Here is a 27,135-nt window from a genome sequence, read left to right as displayed (position 1 = left end):
ATTATAAGCCGTGTCAGAGACCCTGTCGTTTGTCGCTGCGATATAACGTGTGCGTTCATTCACAACTAGAAGTTACCGATCTTTTCTGGCCCCTCTCTGCCACAAGCTTCAAGTAGAGCCTACGAAACGCCCTGTGCCAGGCTTAGCCTGCGCGTACACACACACACATTACGTACACGCATGCGCTCGTCGTGAAATTTTGACAGGAGCCAAATAAGCTACTTCTGTCAAAGACTGCATATGCGCAGTGCCACCCGGGACAACCCGCCCGCCCCCTCAAAAGGAGGATATTCTTCTGCTCAAGTCAACGTTATGCTCTCCTGGCGGTAATGAAGTGAGGTGCAAGGAAAAGGCGGGAAATGTGGTTATGTTTGCGGGTCAGAGCAGTCTAGAAGCCGCAGCCTGATACTCTCCACTCGCACTTTTTCCCCCCGTCCATACCTCAGTCTGTGTTGTCCCTCGTTGCCAGCGCGCGCTCACTCACACGCCCACTTCGTCCCAGGCAGCTACACGAGCCAATGGGAAACCAGGCCGCGTGCGCACATTCAAACAGCATTCTGGAAGGAGGCGGGGCGCGAGATTCGGCGGCACAGACAAACTAGATCACCAGAAAAGTGAATAGAATAACACAGAGCGGTAACCAGGGACAGCGAGCCGGGCTACAGCGGCACTGGAGCGCTTCTCACAGGCACTGGCAGTCCGCGATCTCAGTCCTCCCGCCAGTTGAAAGTGAAAGAGTGCCCCAGAGGTCGTCATGACGCGCCCTCCTCACCGCCGGCGCTGAGTGGACATCCAGTTCCAGCACCCAGGCGCTGGCATGGCCCGGAGACCGCTTCGCAGGTGAGAGTGCGCACACACTACGCGCTTACTATACACATTGATGGGATGTGTGTCAATTTCAAACCCATGCAGTTGGGGATCTGCTTATGCCATTCCCACAAAGGATAGCGATCCGCACAAAGCACCCATGGATGGGGCGAGGGGATCTGAACAAGCCACTGTCGGATGGGACTCGAGATCTGCATACGCAGTCATCGGGAGATGGAGCCAAATCTGCACTTACCATCTTCTGCGGGGGTAGGGTGGCTGCGCTTTGCCCAGGGTCGGACTGGGATGTACATTCGTCCCAGGCACCAATGAGAAAGTTGTCCTCGATAACACATTGAAATTAACTATTTTTCCTGAAGGCGGTACTCAAGGGGGAGCTTTTGCTAAAATGTAATGCAAATCGTGCATTTTAAAGTATATTTAAATATGGTTAGTAGCATTGTCTTAAACTAGCGCAGTAGCTCAAACTGGCCCCCTTTGCCCCAACAAACTGGACCACGTTACCCAAAAAACTGGCCCAAACTAAAAGGTTGGCTCAGCCCTTTGGCCATTGCCCCATGGGCCAGTCCGAGCCTAGGTATCCCCTAGTGCCGGCGCTAGGAGGGTGTAGTATTAGGAGAGTAGCACCGTATGTCTTGAAAAGAGGATGCCTCCACGTATAACATGCATCTAGGGATGTATCTACATACTACCCCTGTTGAGATTGCGTGTGAACCGATGGAAGGCAGAGTTACACAGAAGTGATAGCACCGATGGCAGTCTTCAAGGGCGCCAGCTGATTTTCTTAGGAACTGTCAACAAGTGTTTGAATGAGTAATGACCCCATTCACTGGCAGCTATCTTTTTAAGCGGCGGTCAACTCTTGGGAGTAGCGATGGGCCCCGGACGCAGAGGAATATATTCACTAGCAGCTAAAGTATTTGCTAACGTCGATGGTCACTTGAAATGTAGCAAACGTGATCTGCACTTATAATATTTAGTAATCGATGTAATGGCTGACATTTTGTGAAGGACAACTATATAGCAATAGTCAAAGGCAAAGGCACTCGACACCTTTTTTAAAAATTATTTATTTTAATTTATTTAGATACAAAACACATAAATACACATATCAATCAGTATAAATAATTCATCAATGAAAAACAGGTATAATCTAACAACGAAACTATGTACATTAAAATCAGGGAAAAAATACAGTCCACATTCCTTTCCCCATCTCCTTATCCCACCCCCTCATCCATAGCATAACCAAACAGTCTTGTACAAGTGCATAAACTTCCCCCAAATCGTATGAAAAAGAGAGAATTTCCTTTCTCTCCTATAGATAATTTTCTCCATTCCAGCCACCCTGTGCTTTTTTCAATCCAAATCTCAATTTTCAGTGAGACATTAGATTTCCATCCTGTAAGGATAATTTTTTTCCCCATCACAGCCCCACGAAATAGTCCTTTCTTTTGACAAGTAGTTAATTCTTCAAGCAAATCATCTCCACCCAAGATCAATGTCTTCAAATCATAATCAATTTTCACCTCCAATACCTTCTCACAAATTGCACTGAATTACAGCCAAAAACCATGCACCCTCACACAATCCCACATCATATGTTCCAGTGTTCCGACTTGATGCACACAACCCCAACATTCACTCGTGTCTGACAGACCGCTCTTATACAAACGCTCTGGGGTCCAATATACCCTGTTTAAGATTTTATCAACACTTATCACAATCTCTGCATTGGCTTCCAGTGGCTGCAAGGATTACGTTCAAGACCCTCTGTATTGTCCGCAAGGCCTTCTGGGGCCTTGCTCCTCAATACCTCCAACTCTCTCTTCGTAAATACCTTCCTACTCAAGTTCTTCGCTCCTGCACCTCCAACTACCTCAGGGTCAGTTGCTTCTCCAAGCAACAAGTTGGGGTAGATCTCTTTCTTTGGCTGGGGCCACTCTCTGGAACAGCCTCCCTGCTTCTCTGAAAATTGAGGATAACCATATCCGATTCTGAAAGCACCTTAAGACCTTCCCCTTTGCTTCTGCCTTCTCTCTTCCTCTCCCCTGCTTAATTCCTGTCTGATATTGCACTACTCACCTAGCTGCCCTCTGATTTCTGGCCCAGGTCCTTACCCGCCCAGTTGCACACCCGCATTGCCTCCCGGAACCCCTTGCACTTGGGTCTGTATCTGTAACCCTACAGTCCCCCCCACCTGCACCTTTGGAAACCTGCTGTCTGCACTTACCCTTGCACCTGCCACCTGCTGGCCGCACGTCTCGTTATTGTTTGGATCCCATCTACAGCACTTCCCCCTCCCCTTTCCCCTGGCACTTTTCCCCTACTCTGCACTTGCGCGGTCTCAATGTCACTTGGCATACTATGAGTGTTGTCTGTCCTCCCTCTGTTCCCCCTTCCTTGCCTTGCCACGCCTTGAAACACTTGTGTATAGGTGCGTTACAAATGCCATATCATATCATCATATCATATCATATCATGTGTACATGGCACGTAGTAACAACTGCTCTGATGTCAACGAGAGATAATCTAGGAAAGACAGGGACTGGCTAAGATCCCACATGACGCTGCGGTGAAGCGAGATATAATAAAGGTCTGCTCATGTTGACACAGTGCTCCCTAGGAGCATGCACTTGGGGTAAACACAGAAGTAGCACCAATGATGTGTTGATGGGCCCATTACATATTTACAAGGACTTTGGGTACAACTATAACGTCTTCATTCTTGTGTATAGCTCCACCATGACACGAGGCAGAGTGTACAGCATGTCACCAGGAGCGGGGAACGACTAAAGCCATATGAGTCCTTAACCAATATTGAAAACGTGCGTCCATTTAGTAAATTAGGGGTTGCTAGGCGCTACAGGTATCTGACCCTAAGGCCATCACCCATAACCAATAACAAGGGATCCCCAACAGAAAATGCCTTGCAGCCATTGAATGTATTTAATATGCACACAGATACTTCTACTGTATTCATGAATCATTTGGGATATGCAAATTAATTTTAGTATAGAACCAAACTCACAAAGCTCTCATTTTCTCTTCATTTCACTTCCTATTTCATGCTGAGCTGTGGCACCAGTGAGGTACCTCGGGCTACCCAAGAAAACAGCATGGTGCACATGCAAAACAGGGGCGTTCTATAGCTAGTGCCTACAGAGCACCTTCTTCAAGATACACAGTACTGTGTGTGGGCACCTGCAGAGTGTCCCCGAATCTATACACATTTTTTTTATATGAGGTGTATAAAAAGACATTTTACCTGGGGTTTACAAGGGCAGATAATGTCTGATTTCCTTCTAGAGGATGTCACTTAAAGTGTTGTAGATCCCTTGCTCCTCCAGAATTTGCTGTAACCAATGACAGTGTGAGAGGACTCCTGTACATTATGTGTTGCAGAACCCTCAGACATTAATATAGCTCAAAATATTAAAGGCACTTTGAATCCCTCACTCTTAACATAAAATAAGGAAGGAATGCTTCAGGAGCTTGTGGAGAGCTGACCCTTTGAGAACACATACGAGGATGGTATGGTTAGGGGTCTTGTGGAGCCCTCAGCCTCCGAGAACACACATAACAAGGAATGCTTAGAGGTGTTGTGGATCCTCACCATCTGAGAGCACACAACCTAGTACTCTAAATCTCTCAGCACTGATCGGCCTACTGGACCCTCACCCCTTAACAGAAAATAACACATTTGAGTGTTCTGTGTATTTGCCAGTCAGTCCATTCAGCACACTCAGATCTCTGACACCATGTTTGCCAGGGCGCTACCTGAGACAGTCCCCATGTAATCTCCTACTTGATTGGCATTCCATACAGTCAAGCACAATTCTGCCATTGTATGTTGCAGGGCTCCCTACCCACCTGAGAAGAGAATGTGCCGTGGGCCTCAACAATATCTCTTGTCGGTCCCAATTGCATTTTCTATCATCCTCTACCTCTCTCATGGGTCTTCTCCAACTGATTCAGTGTCCACTTTCAATGTGTCTTCCCTTGTTGTGTAGCATTGGACATAGAAGTGCCACCTAAGGTAAACGCCACTTACCATAGTGAAAGCATGCTAGCAAATGAAACACCTCTGATGTCCTCGTCGGGCACAGGAAGGCTGGAAAAGGACCTGTTTCAGGTCCTGCCATCGATGATACAGTACGAGACAGCTACTCTATGATTAATTATAATAAGACCTGTGGTGAGGGGACTGGGAGTAGCTTTGATTTATAAAACATCTCTAACTATAAAAGCCTCACCAGGTTTTGTTTTACTTACCGGAGAAGCTCTAGAAGCCACCATTCAGGTCTACCCTTAACGCAACATTAAGCTGCTGATAATATACCGTCCACGTAAACATAACTCTACTTTTGGAGGGGCTTTGATTGATTGGTTGCTATCCCTGACCAAGACGCCTGTGCCATTGGTTCTAGTAGGGGATTTTAATATGGATCTACATGAACTACGAGACAACAATGTAGTACAATTGAAACATGACTTAGCTGACATAGGTTTGATACATTTGGATTTACCCAAAACACATATTAAGGGAAGAGCCTGGGGCTGGGTGTTTGCACATAATTTGAGCCTGGAGAACCATTGAACATCATGGATCGACTGGACTGATTATGACCTTGTAACATTCACTTGTCCAGTTAAATCTGTCATCAGCTCATCTAATAATAATTGGAAGCATATACAGAAATAAACTGTCAACAGAGACACTGAATCCTTTGTTTTCCAAATCTGAAATCTGCACAAATTATATAGCAGTAACTGCAGTATCAAACTTGTTACAATTGTATAGCACGACAATCAAACAGATAATTTATGAGGTAACCCCTATTTAACATAGTCATCAAGATAGAACACAAAGGAAATACATGGTTCATGAGGCGTTGGCTTATATGAAAAAAGAAGTTGGAGAGCTGGAACATAAATGGAGACATAACCCTAATCTACACAATACCTTGACTGAAATGCCTTAGAGCAAAATGTAGGATAGCAGTTACCATGGCAAAAAAAGTGCCTGGCGCGAATAGATATTAAAAGCTTACAACTCTAATAGGGCCATATTAACATTTCTGCAGGAGCAAAATGATAGTTCAGATCAAAAGTGCTTGAAAACGAAAACTGGTGCAACCAAATGCAAAGATCTTTTAGGAAACAACTAAGTGAGATTAGGAACAGTGTCCTCTCATGTCAGCCAGACAATGCATTTAATTTGGAAACATAGATACCCCAATCCCTCAATACACTTGAGGTGAATAATTTGAAGAGGCAGGCTGAAACTGACAATAGGAACATGCAAGCGGCGAGCAGTGGATATGGTGGGTTTATTGCCTTCAGAAAAATCTCCATATCAGAGACTAAATATATAGTCTTGTTCCTAAATACCACTAATTGCTTAGGTGATCTGTGTAACCCCCATATAGTTAAATCCTGCATTGTTGTTTTGGCTTTTATTATTATGAAGATTGTGAATAATTATTTTCACACTTCTTCTATTCCCGAGGTTTTGAAACGGGTCTGGGTAACACCATTACTTAAAAAGTCCACACTGGATCCTGAAAATCTGGAACTACAGACCAATCTCCAACGTGCTTTTCCTGTTAAAAATAATTCTGGATAAGGTATCAAAAATACAGTGACAAGATCACCCTGAAGACAATGTGATCAGAGGAGATAGGCAATCTGGTTTCAGGCCCCATTGTGGGACTGAAGTAGCGTTACTGGATGTTAAAGACAGCTTGCTCCAGATTAATGATGAATTCAGTACGGTTATGCTGATGATGCTGGATCTATCTGCAACGTTTGATACTCTGGACCACGCTATCCTGTTAAATAGACCAATGGCGGTCACTACTTTGGCTGAACCTGCAGTAGACTGGTTCAGATTGTTCCTTATCAACAGAAAATCTAGAGTGAAAGTGGGGGGGGGGGGCAGGTTCTCAGATCCAGAGACCATAAACTGTGGAGTCCCACGGGCCTCGTGTCTCACCCTTGTTCTTTAATATAAAACCGTTGCATGACCTACCTACCTACCTCGAAAGGGCTCCATATTCCAGAATTATGCAGATGACACGCAATTGGTTTTTAGGTTAATAGGTTCATATGTGGACAGCATGTGTTTTTTAATCAAGGGGACATTTACAGCACTCTGGACATTGGTCCCCCAAGGGCGTTCCCACTAACAGCACATTGAAACTATAGCAATGGTAAAATTGGCACTATACGAATGACAAGTACAATACAATATCACAAGATCGATGTCAGCTAACTGGTTGAGTCTTAATCAATCCAAAATAGAAATACTCCATATTCCAATATTTAAGATCATATATAAGGAGCGAGCTTCCAAAATGTGTGGTTCTCGATGATACTTGCTGCCCAGTGCAAGTGTTTGAACAAGTAGAGTCGCTTTTGTATTATTTTCGGATTCTGCTCTGTTGCTTGCCTCACATTTCAGCCATCGTATAAGCATGACACATAATCGGAAGATCTTAACACCAATAAGGCCTTTGATTTCAGAGGATAAATGCACCACATTAGCCAAGGATATTATAGGAGCAACATTAGACTATGGCGATTGCTTTTTTGCAGCGTTAACAAAATAGCCCATCATGAGATTACAAGATGGAAGGAAGAAAGCTGTATGTAACTTATTGTTTGGAAATAACAGTTATATTTGGATTTGAGTCAAATGGCTGAATTCAAACCTAGAATTTGCATATATTTGCTCTTTGATTTTAAAACATGCTGCTACTCTGTTTGCTGAACAGCTTATGATACAAGTATAGTTTGGTGTGTTCTCTGAACGTTGAATAGGGTTGCCAATCTTTCAGAGCCACACAAGGATTGAATGGACCTACAGGGTCGTGTATAGTGCAAAGAATGGAGGTTGAGATGAGAGGAGTGGGTTACTTGTTACGTAAGGGAAAGGTTGGGTCATTGGCAGGGTTGTTAAGAGGACACACATTGCAGACATTAAACTGATACCCTGCAAATGGATTGGGAAAAAGGTGTACACCCTGCTTGAGCCTAGCCCTGGGCCATTGGTGGAACCCAGATCTTGAGGTAGCACCATTCCTATAAATATGAACTAGCTGAAAGCTTTTTTTTAATCCACATCTATTAGTAGTAGCATTATGGTAGAAGATATGTCACTTTTCTATAGTCCCATCTCTTTCTAGAATGCATCGCTTTGATAAGTCTAAGGGACAAATATCTAGCTAGATTTAACACAATGGGTCAATTGGGGGCTGATAATATTATCTGGTCACAGTGCCTTGCTATTACCAATATTAAGGATGGGCTTGGTGTGGCGGGCTTTATTAAAGCTCTAGATTTGTATGCCCCCATTTCATGATTATGCCTGTCTATATGAAATTTTTTAACTTCTGTTAGTTCTCTGGTATAAGCTGTCTTTTAGTTATTTGAAGATGTATTGTGTATTTTATATTTCAATTTACTATGCTGAATCGCAATTGCACTGAATCTTTTAAAATGTGTCCCTTACTTATGGAAATTGGATCTTTGTTTTTTATGTTTGTTTTTTGTATGTTTTTTTTTGTATTAACTTTAAAAAAAACTGATTGTATACACGAAATTTAGATGTAATGAATGATTTCCTTTTTTTAAACTTTTTTTTGTAAAGGTTTCTTTTGTAAACCACATACAATAAATAAATAAAATAAAAAAAATAGTCCCATGGTCACTTATAAGTGCTCACTGATCATGCCATATTCCCTGCTCTGAACCACAAAAAGACTAAGAATTCAGGGTAACTTTGAGGGAAACTACCAATATGTGTAGCCTACTGCATTGGAACAATAATGCAACAATATCAACGCAAAACATTCTGATGTTAGCTTATTGGCAGGAGTCAAAGCTTGAAATTTTATCGAAGACAAAAATGAACAAAAACGTACTGAAGGTTCTAAACCTTACTCACAGTAGGCATTTTGAACAGTCCTAAAGTGGCTACGGTAGACTCAAATGGGAGGACTAGGATTTTCTTCACCTGGTGGTTATCGCCGCTAACAGAAAACCACATGACTTATCCAGCTCGTTTCGTACTATTTGCCTTGTAGACAATGAGGTGGATAGGCCTTAGCTCTTAGCATCTTAGCTCTTAGAGCATATTCAAATTCTATATCACCTGTCACCTAAAGCGGTGTCCAGTTAAAGTACCTAATACAAAAGGATTGAATGCCAAAGGGTCGACTCAATTTGACCTAAAACCAAAGGGTCGAATTGTTTTGGGTTTCCATTTTTGAAAGAAAAGGGGGTTTGGCGGGGACCCCCCCCCAAAAATAATTAAAAAAAAAAAAATCGACCCATTGGTTTTAGGTCCTTTTGATTCAACGCTTTTGGCATTCGATCCTATGCATTCGAAACTTTGACCTATAACCACCTAAAGGGAATCCGTGGCGCATTTTCCTGTCTTCATCTGTTGTTTGAAAGAAAAAAATCATTTCATTGTGCTTTTGGTTTTAAGAAAATACCTCTGACCCGCAGTACATCCTAATGCAATACAATCTATTTCATTCTGATGCAACACTCGGGGGGTGACAATGGAATTCATGCAGCAGGAGCTGGAGGTAGCTCCTGCGTGTCAGGATTTCCGTCTAGCCAACAGCTACACCTTGTTACCTAGGAACTATTAAAGTCCAGTCTCACTAATGGAGTGTCTGAAAGATGGTGGAACTTAATTATATTCCAAACTCTGGAACGCACCCAAAAATACACAAATTACCATTGCTGTGTTGCTCTGTCTTTTGGGTTCCATGTGATATTTTTTCCGCAAAAATATCGCAATGCAAAAATATCGCCATATTTTTGCGGCGAAAATAACACATGGACCCTGCGGGGGACACCCCCGCAACTCCTGCATCATTTTTTATGTGCGGGGGACACCCCCGCAACCCCTGCACCTAAGAAATTTCGCCACCAAAAATATCGCCTATGGCCGTTCCCGACGACCGTATGTACGGCGATATTTTTGCTGGCGAAAATATTACCCGATACCGTCTTTTGCGCTATTGCCCACTGTTTCTGTTGAATGCTCACTCTCTGGCCATGTTGCTTTATATTTCTTCACTTTTGACATTCTTTAAATGGCTTTCCGTTTTGTTTCGTTTGCATTTCGATTTTACCAGTTCTTCAATCTTGTTGCTACCCCTCCGTTAGTCTTTACCGATCTTTGCTCCTATATCATAACTCTGCCAATACATCTGTTACAGCATTAATCTCTGTTTACTCACTTTACTGACACCTTTTTATCTCTGTTGACACCTTTTTCTGTGATGTGACCTTACTAACTTTCACTCTGCTGCTGCTAGAACAAGGCACTAAAACATAGCATGCAACAAATCTGACTTCCAAATGAGAAGCAACTATAACTTTGTGTCCATTACATATGACCATTCATTCTATACACGTCTTCTAGAGATTTACTAGTACACCAGACACACAATGCCGGGTAGGTATATTTGTGTTGCGGCATTTGGCTTGGGGAGCTCAAAGTAAATGAAATGAAATTATATTTTATTTATATCGCGCTCGTACACAAGTGTTTCAGAGCGCGACCAGTCAGAAAGGGAGGGGAACAAGGGAGATTAAAAAAAAACAGAAAACAGCGATCTTACTAGGCCCAGTGACATGTAAGAAAGCGCAAGTGGAAGGGAAAGGAAAATGGGGGAAAAGTGCAGGGGGGAGTGGAAAGTGCAAAGCAGAGGAGAGAAAAACATAAATAAAATATTAAATAGAATAAATAATAAATAAGGGCTTTAAACCGTGGTAGTGCGGCCAGCAAGTGGCAGGTGAAAGTTAGTCAGAAAGGTATATCTGATAAGTGCAGAAGAAACGTGGGAGGGGGACTGTATGGGTACAGATACAGAAACCCTAGTGCAGATGGTGGCCTGGAGGCAGTGCAGGAGGGTGGCAGGGTGAGCAGATACCTGGGCCCGAAAGAACAGAGGGTGGCCAGGGGCACAATGCCATGTGAAGAAACAGATCAACAAGGGAGATGGGGGGAAAAGGCAGAGGCGAAGAGGAAGGTCTTGAGAAGTTTCCGGAAATGAAGATATAAAAGTAGCTGTTTATATCAAGCTAAGTAGGGCCCTGTAGGCCCTATCCAGGAGCTAAATAGCTCCCAGCACTTTAAAACACAACAATTGAATCTATTTCGTAGTGCTCACCATTACACACCTTTAAAATCAGTGTCAAGCTAACTGGGGCCTTCTAGGCCCTATCCAGGAGCTAAATAGCTCACAGCACTTTGGAACCCAAAAAGGGACTCTATTTCGTACTGCTCACTATCACAAACCTTTAAAATGATAACATCAATAACAATTTATCAACACCATTTTTCAAATCTTACTGATAAACCTAACAGGTAACGTCAGTGAATTATGGTTACACGCAAATAATCTAGACCAGAACCTCATAGAGGTCAAACACTCCTTTTCGTGTACAATGTTTCTGAGGTGAAGAAACTGTAAGTCACTAGCACCAGGAAAATCGAGAAACACATGTCTGCATGTTTCAGTACAACTAGTAGCTGTGCAAAGTCTACAAAGTTGTCTTTCAGGGTCTCTTCCCCTTCCAGGTAGACCTGATTTCTCTTGTAGCTAGTAGGTTAAAATGAAACCATAGGAATGTACGTGTGAGGGTACACATGGACATTTGCATAAATACAATGAAAGTCGACCCCTCCCCTTTTTCTCTAATGCCAAATCCTTATGTAATGTATACATAGAGATCACCCCTTTGTGTCAATCCAATCCATCTGAGTTTCTTCTTTATGGACCTTGGATTATCAATTAAGTTTTCACAGTCAGTCCCCAAGCAAGTGAGAAGTATCTAACATTTCGGACTTGCTTAGCCTTCTTTGCCCTCCTGACGCAGTAATGTTCTTCAAGTCCACATACATGTTTGTTTGTTTGTTTATTTATTTGTAGCGTGCATCCGACCCAAAGGTATCAGGGCGCGGGAACAAGAATACTTTAGGCTTACAAGATGCTTACAGGTTACAGGTTACATAAACAAACATGCAGATTAGTACGAATACAGCAGGTAGTACATACGCATTACAAATGAGGATTCAATACAGTAGGTAGTACAAATGCAGTGCAGGTGCGGGTCACGCACGAAGGTCAAAAGTCCAATTTGTTTGCCAGGTCAACTAGGTCGTAGGGCTGGACTATAGGTCATTTTCTTTAAGCCACTTAATCACATTTGTTCTAAAATGTGGGTATGACATGGAGTTCACTGGTGAAACCAGAATTTTGTGATACAGAGTAACTTTACAAATGCACTCAGTGGGCCTAAACGTAACTCATTTCTGATTACTGAGGCGGGAACACAGTTGGGTAAGGGCAAAACTCTTTTTCACCGGGTACCCTCCTGCTTCCCAATTCATCCCAATCATCCAAATACCAAAGCTCCAGACTGCAAGTAATACGTGGAATGACCTTTCTGTTGTAAAATTTGAGCAATGGGATACATGAGAAATTGCAGAATATGGCTTTTAGGTGCTTCATTTGAGCTGAGAGGAGACACATTTTTGTTTTCAGCAAGTGGTACAGTGATATCAGATTTGATATATGATATATCTAATAACTTAAGTAGGTCAAATGACCAATCACCTCCAATTTAGTCCCCTTTATAACAAAATTTGGATCTTGATGTTCTGTATTTGTTAGAGAAACTATTTTGGTTTTTGAAGTGTTTATCTCTAACTTGTTTTCCTTTGTGTAAGTGTAGAACGTGTTAATCAGAAGTTGCAGCCCCACTGAAATTTAGTAAAACAGAGCAATATCCTTGGTGTACGCAAGCCAACGAATGCTCAGTCTGCCCAAACTAGGTGGAAAACTGTGGGTTCGTTCATGTTCTTTATCTAGATAAACAAGCAGGGTGCTAGCAACCATCCCTGTCGTAGAACTCTGTGTTGCAATCTTTTAGGACAGCGTCCCCTGGCAGTTCAATCTTATCCCTATGTATGTGTTAGAATGGATATGATTAAGAATACTTAGTAACCCCAGTGGTAGTCCTGAGGCTGACATTTTGTTCCAGATGCGGTTGACCTAGTCGAATGCAGCGGACATATGAATGGTAGCTGCGTATATATACACAGTATTCTTATGCCGGTGTAAGCAAGCCAGGATAAATCATTCAAGTTGGTTCCAACCCCTGTCTTAAGGCCAGTCTGATGTGTCTCCGATTAAATCCTTGTCCTGAGCCCATTTCTCCAACTCTTTGAGTAGAGTGGCTGCAAATATTTGACTGTTTATGTCTATGAGTGATGTTAGTCTATAGTTGAATGGATTGCATATATTCCTCTTTTTTAAGATTGGGACACTGTGTCCAATGTGCAGAGTTACAGGTAAATATCTTGTAAGTATTATTTGTTTAAACAATACTGTAAGAATCCCTGCCCACATCTGACCAAGCTTTTCGTGATGCCATTGGTCAAGCTGTCTGGGCCTGGGGCACGAGAAGTCTTAGGGCCTCATTAGGACCCTGGCACTCGCGAATGAAGGGGGCCGGTACTGGACCGGCCCCCTTCATTACGGGAGCGCTGATTACGAGCTTCCCTTTGCGGGACTCGGAACAGACGCCTGGTAAAACCAGGCGTCCTTTCCGGGTCTTGTTAGGGGAAGAGGGAGGTAATAACGGGCCAGATGTAATTTGCCCTTTATTACCTCCCTCCCCATTCCCATTGAGCCCTATGGGGGATCAAATGGGAATGGGGAATGCCTCCTGCAAGGAGGAATTACCGGGTCCTCCTATGTCGGAATGACCCGTTTATTCCTCATTGCAGGAACCCGGTAATGGAGCCTGGTTTGGAGGCAGCCATGGAGCTAATAGATCCATGGCTACCTCCAAACTCGTAATGAGGCCCTTAGACTTGGAAATCAGATGTTCAACCCAGGGTTCAAAATTTGCACACACCACTAGCCATAGGCTAGTGAAATGTAACTCTTGGCAAGTAAGAAATGGTGTGCTTTGTCTATATATAGAATTGGGATGTGTGGCAGGTCAGAAGAAGAGCACAGACTCTGACTTTCCATCTCACTGCTGATGTTTATTAAGTGAAAGGTAAAAACTCCTATCTTTTCCTATGATCACGGTGTTCCCTACCCAACTGACGCGCACCTTGGTTAGTTTTGTTGTCGGTGAGAGCCCAAATCAAGATTAGTCCACTGTCCAAACTAACCTTTCCTAACCCAACCACTATTAGAACAACAAAAGTTAAGTTCAATAAAGTATCCTTGGGTGATTCTTGGTAACTACTTATTATCAAATCACACAGTTGTTATACTGGGTTTTACAAGATTTCAACCGTCTTTCACTCTATTGCTCTTTCTTTCCTTCTTGTTCTCTTGTTTTATTCTAGTTGTTTTTGCCCCTTTCCTTTCATGGGACAAGTTTATTCCTTTCTCTTCATTCAGATTTAAGACTTTCCCTTTATTCAATGTCCACTCTTTATCTTGACTGGGACGAGTTTGAGGCTTCCAGTATTGCTTCTCTTGTCCTTCATTCACTCTTAATACTATATCGCAACTAGGACGAGTATGAGTGTCCTAGTAATGATCCTCACTTGCTTCATTTACTCTTGATACTTTGTCTCGACTGGGACGAGTATGGGCGTTCCAGTAATGGTCTTCGGTCCCCCACCTGGGTATTCCGCTTTCCCCGTTACCTGGATTGATCTGGCATAACGTCACCGGGGTTCCTAACAGGCTGGGACCCTCTCCTTCACTTCTCAGGTTTGCTTCTTGTTTCTTCTCTAGTGTCACATAAGGTTTCTCCGTTCTTTATTAGGTCGGTTCGCTCCCCGATACCTCAATGGAAGTGGTATCGGTGTTTTTCACTGACCTCCTGGTCCACCACTACTAGCTTGCGGTCATGCCACCACTTATCTCTCGCTTAGGACGCCTTGTGTGCATCTCAGTTTCTCCTGTCTCTTCCAACGTCACAGGTCTGAAGTTGCTTTTGGGCTTCCCTCTAGCATCGGACGCCACGCATCCAAGTTTCCTTCAGCGTACCTCTGCCAGCTGATTCGAAACTCGTGGGTTCTCTTTCTACAAATGTCTCAACTTCTAAGTTTTATGATGCTGCTGTGGGACTTCCCGGCGTAAGTCCTTCTTCTCTGTTTGTTTCAGACTCTGTATTCTTCCATGGTTTTCTTTGTCTCAGTACCATATAACTTTTTTGCTTCACAGGTATAATTAGGGTATCCAGTCATTGCATCGAATACAAAGCATTGAATGCCAAAAGCATCGAAAACAATGCATCGGAAAAAAAGCATCGAATGCATTTTTTTCAACGGTAAAGTTTTTATTTTATTTATAATAGGATTTAAGGGGTAAAAAAACAGGGGTTGGGGGACCCCCCATCCCCCATTAAAAGAAAAAGATGCTAAGACATTCGATGCTGTGGCATTCGATGCAATCACTATAAACCTATAATTAGTGTTTGGAAGACTATAACAGATTCTGGTTTGTTCTTCATATCTTTCTTGACTTGATGTTTTTGAAGGTGAGCTAGTGATATGTTGCTGAGGGAGTTCCTCATAAGAACGTGTGTCCTTGTCCCCAGAGGGTGAGTCTTTGCCGGTGAGATCCCACTTGCCTCAACCCCTAAGGAGGGTATTGTGGAGCAGGCTCACCGCCTTAGCCTCACAGGGAAAGGCTATCCCCTGGGGAGAAGTACGGAATCCTGCGATCCGTCACAGGTGGCAAGTGACTTCTTTATGGCTGGCTACTAGCTTGCAACTTGAATTTTTGCCCCGTTTTCAACCTCATCACCAGCCAAGTGTAGGGTCCATTCACATGACTCGATATTTACAGGAATTGAAATGCAGATTTTTTTTTGGTTTAGAATATAAATTCTCTTTGTGTTGAACCCATACATCCTCCAATATAGGGTTGGGCTGTAAGTACAATTGAGTACCTGGACCTTTGTTCCAAAATCATAAATGTGCTTGCTCAAGTAAGCTGACTACTCTACAGAGAAGTTGAGATTTGTGGTTGCTAATCCAGTTATTGTAGCTCTGTTTTAGAGCCTCATTTATCTGTGGTAGGGCAGTCCCTTAATGTTGGATTTTGCCAAAAGTCTAATTTATTAAATCCAGACTTAGGCTTATGGTTTCCATTATAATAGTTGGGCACTCTCAGCATAGATTCTGTAATAAATGTGTGGACATTTGCTGGGGCCAGCATGCTGCTTTATTCCACATTAGGTAGGACCCCAATAGTTTACCTAACTCTTCTGTAATATTATCTACTTTCTTGGGATGCAAACTAATACCGTTTCCTCCTAAATAGGATGTAAAAGGCATTAGACACTCTGATGAATGATGGACCACCAGCCCTATATCAACTGAGGCATTACAAGCCAGTCATGGTCACTTACGGTTGTATTATGGTAGTAGCATTCAAACTGTTTAAAAGAAAGTAAAGATTTAATGAATGTAGGATCACATTGCACCATTGTGTTAAGTCTGGGCCGGAGGATAATTCCCTGTTGCATTCAATTATGCATGCCCCATATGCCTAAGAAGTTTGCCTATTGAAAACGATCTTCACTTAAAATCTTATTTGTGTCTGTGCAACCGCTGTAAAAACAATGCAATTTCTCATCCAGGTCTGGACAAAATGTATTCAAGTCATCTAATAAGATATGGTTTTGATGCTCACTCCAATCCAAGTATGTACGATTTCCGCTGTTATAGTAGTAAAGTCCAATTCCATGTGGACTTGATTCCAGTAAACATGAATTAATAACAATTCTCTATACACTGATTATTGTTTTAAGTTCAATCTTACAGCAAAAAGACCAGGACAAGCGTCAAGCCATACTTCAGAGTTTGCCCCAATTTCTGTGTTAATGACTGCAGAAGACGGCCTGAAGACTGTCCCAGCGGCTCACACATTGCTTCCTGTAGAAGGGCCATAAACCCCATATAACGGGAGATCCCTCAACCGTACCTCCTGTAACATTATGATGTCAAACCTTTTAAAATCTGGAGGTTCTACTCAAATGTTAAAAAGGAGGATGTTTGACCTCGAGAGTACCATGACAAAACCGCCAAACATTTTTTGTTAAAGAAGTTGCTCTCCTATCCTACTCGTCGCCCCAGCAGGTTATAAAACTGAGGGTAACCAGGACCAATCAATGGTCAGGTAGGCTTCATACAACCCCTCTGAGACAAAGTGGAGCAACCTTTTGCTGGGAAAATCATTGTGGCAAGGCCTCTAGAGGACAAGTGGCCTGAAAAATGTGGTTCCAAGGTGGGAGTTGACAGTTTAGATTTTAAGACAGCATGCTATCTTTCTTTCGGACAAAATACGTCACTGCCAAGGCTCAAGAAGTTTCTGGCATTTTCTAATAACATAGCAGCCATTACTCTCTACTTCAAATGGACAAAAACTCTGTCAGTGCGAATATCATTCAGAAATTAGATCAACTTGACATCTTTAGAGTCCGTATTCTTTAGTCTGGGTATTTCGTAAAAGAAGAACACAATTTTAATTCTGTTCAGAACTATGAGCTTATTACTGTTTAATGCACATTCCAGGCCTAATTGTTTTCAAAATCAAAGTTTTTTTTTGTCATTCATGAATTTTGGTACTGTGAAGGTATCATGAAGCAAGACACAGACAACAGATTCAAAGTTCAAACAAAAAGGACTTTATTAACTCAAATGTCAGGATGGTGTAAGGCCTAACCTGCCCTATACTAAGGTGGGATTTTCCTACCTAAATAAACTAAGGCTAGCCAGTAAGTTCAACTTAAACATCTGTTTGTGTCCAAAACCTATACTTTCTCTCAGAGCTAAAGTTAAACAATGTGTAGGGTTGTCAGTAGCCAAAGTAACAGTGTCCAATCTAAAGTTCTGAGCTTCTTTTCTTCTAGCTCCAGGCTTGCTCTTGGCTCCCTTCAAAGGGTCTTGGGGCTCCATTATCACAGTTCCTCAGAATGGCCTTGGGGTGCCCTTCCCCAAGTTCAACACAGTTTCACAAGGCTTGAAAGTCACAATTAAATCCACTTGTGTAATTTGCCTTTTCTTTTCATCCCTTGAACAACTTTTAGGCCGACCAGCCTCGACCTCTTGACTGTTGTTGGGTTACTCCAAAGAAGGTTTCCTCGGTCTAGGCGCAGTTGTCGGACCACGCGGTCCACCCATCACAGGTCATGCAACTGATAACCCTTGGTGCTTTACCACAGTTTATACTTTCTCATAGGACTTTCTTAACAACACAGGTTTCCTTTCTGCATTTGTGTTATTTATTTATTTTTGCATTTATAAAGTGCACAAAGCAGCCCTCAGGCATCATGGTGCTGTTACATGAAATGCTTACTTAGTTACAGGAGACAGAGAAAGTACAGCCTGTCTGTGGTTCGTGATTACAGTGAACCTAAGGCCAGACGGGTAATAGTTAAGCGTGAAAGGTTTACAGCTGAGTGGGAGGGGCTCTACGGTTCGCAAGTTACAATGGAACCGGTCACAACTAATACATTCTGAGATGCAGGTAACGAGGGGATGAGCCCGGATGTGTAAGGTGAACTAGTTGAAGAGCCTTGTTTTGAGAGCTTTGCGGAAGGACAGGTGCATGGTCTCATTCCTAAGGGTATTTGGGAGGGAATTTCATTGTTTAGGAACTAGGAAGGGGAAGCTGGTGCCGCCAGCTTTGGCCCGTTTGATGGAGGGGATGTTCATTTGGTTAGCATAGTGTGCGCGTATGGGTCTGGTGGAACTAGCTGGGACTGCTTTCTCTGAGAGGTAGGAGGGGGCAGTGAGGGATAGGCATTTGTGGGTTCTGGCTAAGGTTTTAAAGATGATGCGTTCTTTAAAGGGGAGCCAATCTGCAGCACGCATAGCATGGGAGATATGCTCCCTTTCGGAAATGTTATTTTGAATAATTTGCAGTCTGTTGAGATTTCTTACAGAGGTTCCAGCAAAGAGGACATTGCAGTAGTCCAGTGTTACACCAATGGTAGCCCTTGCTATTGAGAGATATTTCTGTGTGGAAAGGAAGGGTTTTTAACTGCGTTGATCAATTTTGTTGTGAAAGATGTCGATGAGGCGATGGCGCTCACTTGGCGTTCATGGAAAGTGTCGAGTCAAGGTACACCCCCAGGGTCTTGACTGAAGGGGAGACTGTTTTGTGTGTTGTCAATGGTGAAGGAGCTATATTGTTTATTAAGCTTTTTAAGTGTTTCTTTCGGGCCGACTAGGAGGATTTCGGTTTTATCCCCATTAAGGCAGAGCATATTGGCTGTCATCCAGGTTTGGATGGTGGTATAAGTATTGAGCAATGTTTTGGCATCAATTTCGTATGAGCCAGAGAGTGGGAGGAGGACCGGAGTGTCATCGACATAGTTCGTGTATGCTATGCCGAGCGCGTCGATCTTGTCAAAGAGCAGCATTGTAAATATGTTGTACAAGGTGGGCGAGGTACAGGAGCCTTGAGGGACTCCACAGTGAATGTTGGTGGGGGACGCGCAAGCCTGCTCTGAGAACACTTTCATGGCTCCTCCTTCGAGGAAGGAGGTGATCCAGGTAGTGGCTTCAGGACTGAATTGCGCAGATGTAATGAGATGTCTGCAAAGGGTCTTATGATCCACAAGGTCAAACGCGGCAGATAAATCCAGAAGGAGAAGTGCTGGTTTGGCTTCGTCCATGATTTCCGCTAGTTGATTTTTAAGGTCCAGTAATGCTGATTCAGTTCTGTGGCCAGGGCGGAAGTCTGATTGTCTCTTTCCCAAGATGCTGTTGGTTTCAAGGAAGTGCTGGATTTGGGAGTATGCAGCTTTGTCGAGAATTTTTAGCACAAATGGGACTGTGGTGATGGGCTGGTAGTTGTTAGGGGAGGATGGGTCTAGGGAAGATTTTTTCAGGAGAGGGCATACCCAGGCCTCTTTAAGGCATGATGGGACAGTGCCAGATGCAAATGAGGCATTTATGAAGGCTTGCAGGAAGGGTGCTAGTGTGTCGGCGCAGTCTTTAACAATATTGGCGGGCAGATATCACCTTTGCAGTTGGATGGTTTTATGTTATTGTGTAGGGTCAAGAGTTCGGTTTCTGAGACGTCTCTGATGGAGAAGAGTGTTTTATCAAGGCGGGGGTGATGGCAGAGGGCGAGATGGGTGGGTCAGTACTGGTCATGGAGTTCTGGTGGGATCGAAATTTGCCCTGAAGGACGCCTATTTTATTGAGCATAGGTGATTGAATGCTTTCGCACCATGATTCATCTTTGATTACGTCTTGGGTCCTGGGAGCTGGGGTAGCTAGCTCCTTGTACTATGGCAAACATCTCTTTAGAATCTGATTTGGCAATGATGATTCTTGTGTTGAAAGAGTTGGATTTGGCTAGGATAATGGCACTTTTATATCGGGTAGATAGCATTTTGAAATCCTCTTTAGTGGAGCCATTAGGATTGGATTGCCATTTGTTGAGCGCGATACGCTTGAGCTTGCGTAATTCTTGAAGTTCCGATGTGTACCAGGAGTTTGCATGCCTAGTTATTTTGGCTTTCTTTCTTTCACGAGGAGCTACGGAGTCGACTGCATTTTTGAGCATGCGGTTGTATACTTCGGCTAGAACGTCGGGATCATTGGATAAGGAGGTTTGAGGGCTGCACCTCCAGATAAGGTAAAAAGTTGGCTTTGGTCAGTTTGCGGGCGCATTGGTGAATTTATACATGCACTTGTTCATCTGATGCACTTTAATGGCCTCTTGCCTCTATACACATGTGACTTCTACACATGTTCCTTGCTTTCATACTGTCCAATAGGTTTCTGTTTTAACACACTTTTCACTTTGTTTGCCAGTGCTGTTTCTTTAATTTCATCTTGTTCACAAAAGCACATCACATTTATTTATTTAATTGTTTTTTATAACGCACCTAATACCATACATGAGTTCGGTTTCTAAGCACGGATCTGGGATTCGAACCTCTGTTAATTTGCGTTGACTTGCTTCCAAGACCAGTGCTTTGCCCCAGTACTATTCTGTTTCATTCCTGCAATATTCTCATGTCATTACTTCAATTCAGCATTCAGACTTTTACATGCTTGTAAAGTTCATTTGATATTCAATATTTCATCTCGGTCTTCCGACCCATTCATTATTATTCAAAAGCTTGTTTCATATTTGGCAAATCATATGGTATTCAATAGTTTTTTTCGTGCTCCGGACCCCTTTTCCTTGTATTTCTTTTTGTTCGGCATTAGTCGTCACCCACACCATGCCTCAGAGTGCCCCGGCCTGAGTGAACCTTCCCTGTCACTCACCGGTGTGCGGCTGCTCCTATGAGTGCACTGGTTGCCGTTGCAGGTTCTCGTTTTCTCCTTGCGCACTTTAGAGGCGCTCCAGAAAGCAGCGCTCGCTCTCTCGGGTCTTTCCTGCAGTGGTCGGTGGCTCCTTGGTGTTCCCCACTCCAAACGGGAAACACAGCAACTGGCTTTGCCCAGACCCTCTCGGAGCCTGCAATGGCCCTAGTGTCTTCCTAACTTTCCTTCTTTCAGTGTCCTTTTCACCGGCGCAGGTGTTGCCTCGTCCACCTGGGATGGCCATGCTCTCCGGACCAGCTGCTTCTTTTGTATGCCGCTTCTCTCCCTTTTTATACACCTGCAGCATTATACCAGGTTGCAGGGGTGAGAACTCAGTTTCACCTGCCAGACCATAGTTATTGGGACATGCCTGACCCTCACAGTACTCCTCAGGCCTCTTACCCATCCCAGTACCAGGTGGTGAAATGAGCTGTTAGTGTTCACTACTCTTAGTCGCCTCTTCCTCGTCCCAGTACTATCATGGTTTACATTAGTGGAAATTAGAAAGATGGTTTACAATATGAAGGCAGGGGGAGGGTGAGGTTGATTCTCATCAGAAAAGGGGGATACCATGTCTCGCCTGCGGATATCCTCTCCCCAAAGACCCTCCACCTAGGTAATCCTTCCTCGCATCTCCACTCCCGGGTTCAGGATCCAAAAGCGATGGCCTTTCTCTGTCCACCTGAGCAAAGGATCCAAGGGGAGTAGGTGTGAGGATACCCTCAGGTTTCTCACAGTACTGTACACTTTCTGTGAAATCTGTCGTTGACATTGGTATACAAGTAAAGAATCTGAGGTAGGAGCAGCACTGTTGAGGGTCCTGTGAACTGAATTAGAAGAGTTCTCAGATCCACTTAGAAGCTGCTCTTGCGCCTCTAGTTTGCACATATCAGATTCTAATGAGGAAGTCTGGGTTATCCTTTTAGGATTTCTCAAACTATTAGGTGATACGGCCTCTTGTTGATTTGATGGCGGTCTTGCGCTTGCTTTTCTATTTCTTTGTAAATGTAGCATTGTTACACGCCTTGGCCTTATTAGATGACTTCTGAGATTGAGTCCATTGAATTGATTACTTCTAATTAGGTTTTACATTGCTGCATCACCTTTGTTTTTAACGTTGCAAAGGAATTTCCTAGAAGACCTGTTTAGTGAAGTAAATGGTGTATTGCCGGAGCCCGCCCTCTCCACAATTACCAAATGTTCTGTTTATTGTTCAGATACTGCTGTAAAAGAATGATTGATTTGTGGGGGGCTCGTTCTCCCAATTTTCAAGTCTGCACAATCCCCTATAAACTGACCAATTGCAATTGTAGCTCTGAACAGATGTGTTTCGTGCAGTTTTATTAACAAGTTCAGGGCCAAGTTGTGTGCAGAGCTCAAATTGGGCCCCTGTTTATTTGGGTCTTGCTATGATTCAAACATATCACACAAAGATTTTCCCACTAGGGGACTCGTCTAACAAAATGAGGAGTTTGAGTACGTAGATAAATGTTCCGAAATAAATGGGGGTTGGGGGTCAAGGATAGCGAGCCCCTTATAAGAGATCAGAACAGGGACTCTGTAAGGGGCACTTGGTCTTGTGTTTCCTCATTGACAGAGGTGCCTTGTTTAGATGTGAAAATAATCTGAGTGCACAGGTATCGGGACTTTCAAGAGGGATTGGGCGTATTTCAATTATAGAGTTCACATTTGCAGTATTCACAATTTACAGACCGGCCACAGTCCTTTTAGATTTTTGGTGTGAAATATTTTGTAATCCTAGATTTTAATAGGCCCTTTGATGTGTTCACTCCATCCATAGGATTCAAACCGTCAGTTAGCTTCATGTTCAAAGGCAGAGGCTCAGAAGCAACTGGTTTCCCGGGAGCTCCCCGAGGGACTGACTATGCTGGAGGGATGCTCAACTGCGTAGATTGTTCATGGGGATGATGTATCTGGAGCCGGAAAACAGCTTTTCTTACCTCCACCAGCTGCAGTAACTGCACTTAGCACTGCACGCTGACGCTGTTGAAGTAAGTCCCTTCTTTTTATATGGAAGACATCTCGAAGCAGCAGCCTCTGAGCAGGAAAACATATCTGTACTGCAATAACTGCACTTTAAAGACTGCAGATAAGAATTTCATTTGTAGTGTTTATTTTGCTGTTTATTTATAGCAGTGGGCACTTTTAAGGGGTGACAAAGTAGTGTCAGGGTTCTTTCCCTTATAGCAGTGCTTTTGGATAGTGGTGACCCAGTTTATTACCCTTCCTTGTCCCTCGTTCATGTCTTAATCTGTGGGGCAGGGGAATCTCCAAAAACAATTTTGAAGTTCTGTCAGACATGTGGTCAAAATAACATTTCTATGGATGTCAAGCATCTTGATCCTCAATGAAGGATTGCAAGGTTGTTGGCACCCTCAATGGCAAGATCTGGATAGTCGCAGGCACCTAATTCATTAGTTTAATGGTTTTGCGTATCCTGGGTCAGAAGCCAATTCCTTGGTAGTTTCACCTTGGATTTCATGAAAAAGAAGTGTCTCTTGGAAAGGCACCTGGCACAAATGGGCAAGGTCTGATGAAATGCCCCTTCTGTGAAGGAAAAAAGGGTGGTGAAGGCACCAGTCCTAGCCCATCCTTCCAACTGTCCTCACCATCGAGCTATGCATCAATAGCTCCCTCCTCCACGAAGGCTGGTGTCTTTGCATGCCTATCATTGGATGCCTGTCATTGGTCCATGACTGTTACTTAACAAGTTATCAAGCAAGTCTCAGCAAGAGGTCCACTCATCCACGAAAACATCACCCACAGATAGCAATCAGTCTTCGAAGACTCCGGCATATGGCCTTGTTCAAAAAGCCCTTGTTGACTTATAATTCCAAGCACCATCACCCCTCTTTGATGCGCTTATCAACAGAGGCTTTGTGATAACCCTGTCACTTTCACCCTGAATACTCGTGTCAGCAAATTCCACAAAGTCAACTATCACATCAAACTGACCCTGTTGATGGAAAGGGCAGTATCTCTATCAACTACACCATTCATTGACAAGAAAATGAAACTGATCTGTCAGGTGGCCTAAAGAAAGAGTTGATATGGTGGTTCTAGACCATCTAAATCCTCCTTAAGTGCTGGTAGCTTCTACTTCTTTTTATGTGTGATCTGTATTCGTTCTGCATACTCTGCAGGCCCTCCTCGATATCTTAGGACACCACATCAATACTGACTTTGAAGTCTTGGAAGAGCTCTATGAATCTCAGCGTTCGGCATCCGGAATGTCGGATCTGGCAGTGGTCACTTCAAAGTGGTATGGTACATTCCGCGCAAGGCCTCCGTCTCAGCTGGCCCCTCAACTGCAGCCACAACTCCCGCCCCTGCAAATCCTTTAATTGCTACAGACACTTCACCCAGCTGGACAGCAGACTACCACCCAGAGCGCCTCAGCACTTGCTGAGCCATCTGTCCTGGCTCTACAACCACAACAACCAGACCGTCCATGCTTCATTCCAGCACACCTAATGCAACCCCATTGCCCAGCCAGAGCCCTCAAGGCCTTTTAGGAAAATAAAGATATTTTAAAAGTGCCAAAAAGTGTTTTCGACCCTTTTAATGTGTTTGCATACTGCCTGCGGCTAGGCTCACCTTATACTTTACAGGGTCCGAAATGTAGCTCCTGGTTGTAGCCTAGAAGAGCCTAGTTAGCTTGACACCAACAGCTACTAGGAGCTACTTGTGGCTCCCAGGCCAACACAAACACACCCATGTATATTTAACTATGTGCATTTGAGACAATCTATAAATAAACATTAGGACACATCTATATGACATTTAAAGCATACTAGCTGTTCCCGGCGTAACATATGTCCAGTGCACCAGATAGGATTTTGGAGTAAGAGTGTTTTACTCCCAATTTTTACAATTGGAGAGTAAGTCCAATTTCAAGAGTAAAAATGAGTTTCCTCCTTCGCATGAGAGTAACAAGTGCCTGACAACTATCCAATTTGTGCGTAAAATTAAAACTTTGTTAGAAAACAGTGACAAAACAGCTGTATTTCCAAATGGTTCTAAATAATTTATTGCACCTGTGGAAAATATTTTGCCCGCCCAAGAACCTTGTAGATGCATACTACGCAGCTTCATCTTCATGATACATGGGCACAAACTCTGTTAAGAGCTGCTACAGATGTCGTCTAGTTACATCGGGTGATTCATGAATCAAGTGCCTCACCCTACCAGCAGCACTTCTCTGCCTCTCTGGCCTAACATTGCTGTCTGGCACTAGCTGCTTGACAGCCATGCCATGTTTTTGCTCCATCTCACCTTCCCTTTGCTACTCTGTTTTTCCTGTCTCTCACTTTCCGCCGCTCTGTCTCTCACCCTTAAGTGTTGCGATGCCACGCTTTGCGGTCTGTTTCTCTTTCACACTGCCTCTTCTATCTCTGCATTCTATTGTTGCTGTTTCCCTCCTATATCTCGCTTTATCGGTTGATATAACTCCTCTGCCTCTCTCATGTCATTACTCTGGCTATATCTGTTTTTTCATGTTCTCGGTTGTGGTTGCTACTCCGTTTGATTATCTTTCTTGCACTGTCTCTTATGTTATTGGGCTGTCCGTTTCTAGTCTTGCTTTTCTATTTCCATCTCTCCCCACTTGCTGTTGATCTGTGTTTTATTTTACTGTCTCTAAATGTCTCTTTTGCTCGGCTTCTATCCCTCACTCCTATTGTGTGTTTGTCCTATTAGTAACTCTGTTTCCTTTCTCACTTTCTTTTTTGCCTTATCATGTAGCTCATTGCTCTCTCTTCCTGTTGCTCAAATTCCTGTTTTGGAGTGTCTAGCATCTGCTCTGTCCCTTTGCGCCCCACCCCACACACCTTTGTTCTCCTGTATTGCCGAGGGTCAGATTTGCTCTACCTCGCCTGTTTTTCTGTTTGTCTTTTAACATAGCACCAATAAATATCAAAAAGCTGAAAATGCCCTTTCCATTAGAAAATCTAATGCAGCTTTACCATTGGGTGCTCCTTTGTAGATGTGTGAAAACCTCCTTTTGGCCATTAGGCAGGGAATTATAGAGTTCGAGGTGTGTCTGACCCGATGCAATACTTGCTTGAATGCAGATGGTTTACCAACACTGTATGCCATTAGAAGTATAAAGCCCATATGAGCTGTGTGTTCTGAGCCATTGCAAGTATAGAAGCCCAACTGAGATGTGTCTGTTTTGAGCCGTTACAAGAATAGCAGCCCTGAAGAGCTGTGTTATGAGCAATCACAGGTATAGCAGCCCTGATGATTTGTGTGTTCAGAGCCATTACATGTTGAGCATCCCCGATGACATGTGTGTTCTGAATCGCTGAACATTTAGTAGTCCTTTTGATAAGTCAAAAGGTAAGTCAACTCTGTTTCAATTGAATGTTACCTGCATCTTAAACGCATACCTCTGATGCAGACTCATTAATTCACCTATCAACAGGATTTGAACTAACTGGTTACACAATAATCTCTGAAGAAGGGTTATTGACCCACTGAGCTGCCTTTCCCAACCGGCTGTTGACACTGAAAGGAACATAGCGTTAGGGCACTGGCAGTTCCATGTGAGGCTTGCCTGACATAAATTGCTTGTCAAAAGCTCCAAGCCTGTTTGAACTATCCTACATGAGTCAGGAGATTCATAATGAGGCTTTGAAATGTGCTAGATTTTTGGCAATGGGACTCAGTAATCGGACATGGGAGAAGCAGAAGTTTTGACAATGTCAAGACCGAGTAGAAGGGATTGAAGTATATGACAGCAATGCCATCTTCTCAGACTGTCTGCCAGTGTGCATCACACCAGCTCAGGAGGTTGGTGGAAAAAGCTCAGACACTGTTCTTGCTCAGTACTTAAGCTTGCTGCAGAAAATGCCAACACATATTCGTGCTTTGTCGTTACAGCAGCTCTGTTAAGAAATTCAGGCACTGTCCCAAAACACAGCAGTCCTGCTAAGAAATGT

The 27,135-nt window shown here is 43.4% G+C and overlaps 1 protein-coding gene across 1 annotated transcript in view; it reads left to right on the top strand.

The window, feature by feature from the left end:
• Positions 1-370: 370 nt before the first annotated feature.
• Positions 371-27,135, top strand: part of MYBL1 (MYB proto-oncogene like 1) — an 898,417-nt gene continuing 871,652 nt past the window's right edge. The window contains exon 1 of the mRNA XM_069621133.1: positions 371-840. Within this exon, the coding sequence (XP_069477234.1) occupies positions 818-840 (23 nt within the window). The 5' untranslated portion in view covers positions 371-817. The remainder of the gene's footprint in view (positions 841-27,135) is intronic.

Source organism: Ambystoma mexicanum, chromosome 5q (genome assembly GCF_040938575.1).
Source record: "Ambystoma mexicanum isolate Mex_15411 chromosome 5q, UKY_AmexF1_1, whole genome shotgun sequence".
NCBI classification, from domain to species: domain Eukaryota; kingdom Metazoa; phylum Chordata; class Amphibia; order Caudata; family Ambystomatidae; genus Ambystoma; species Ambystoma mexicanum.
Note: the sequence above shows the minus strand (reverse complement) of the source record. Positions and strands in the feature narration are given on the sequence as shown.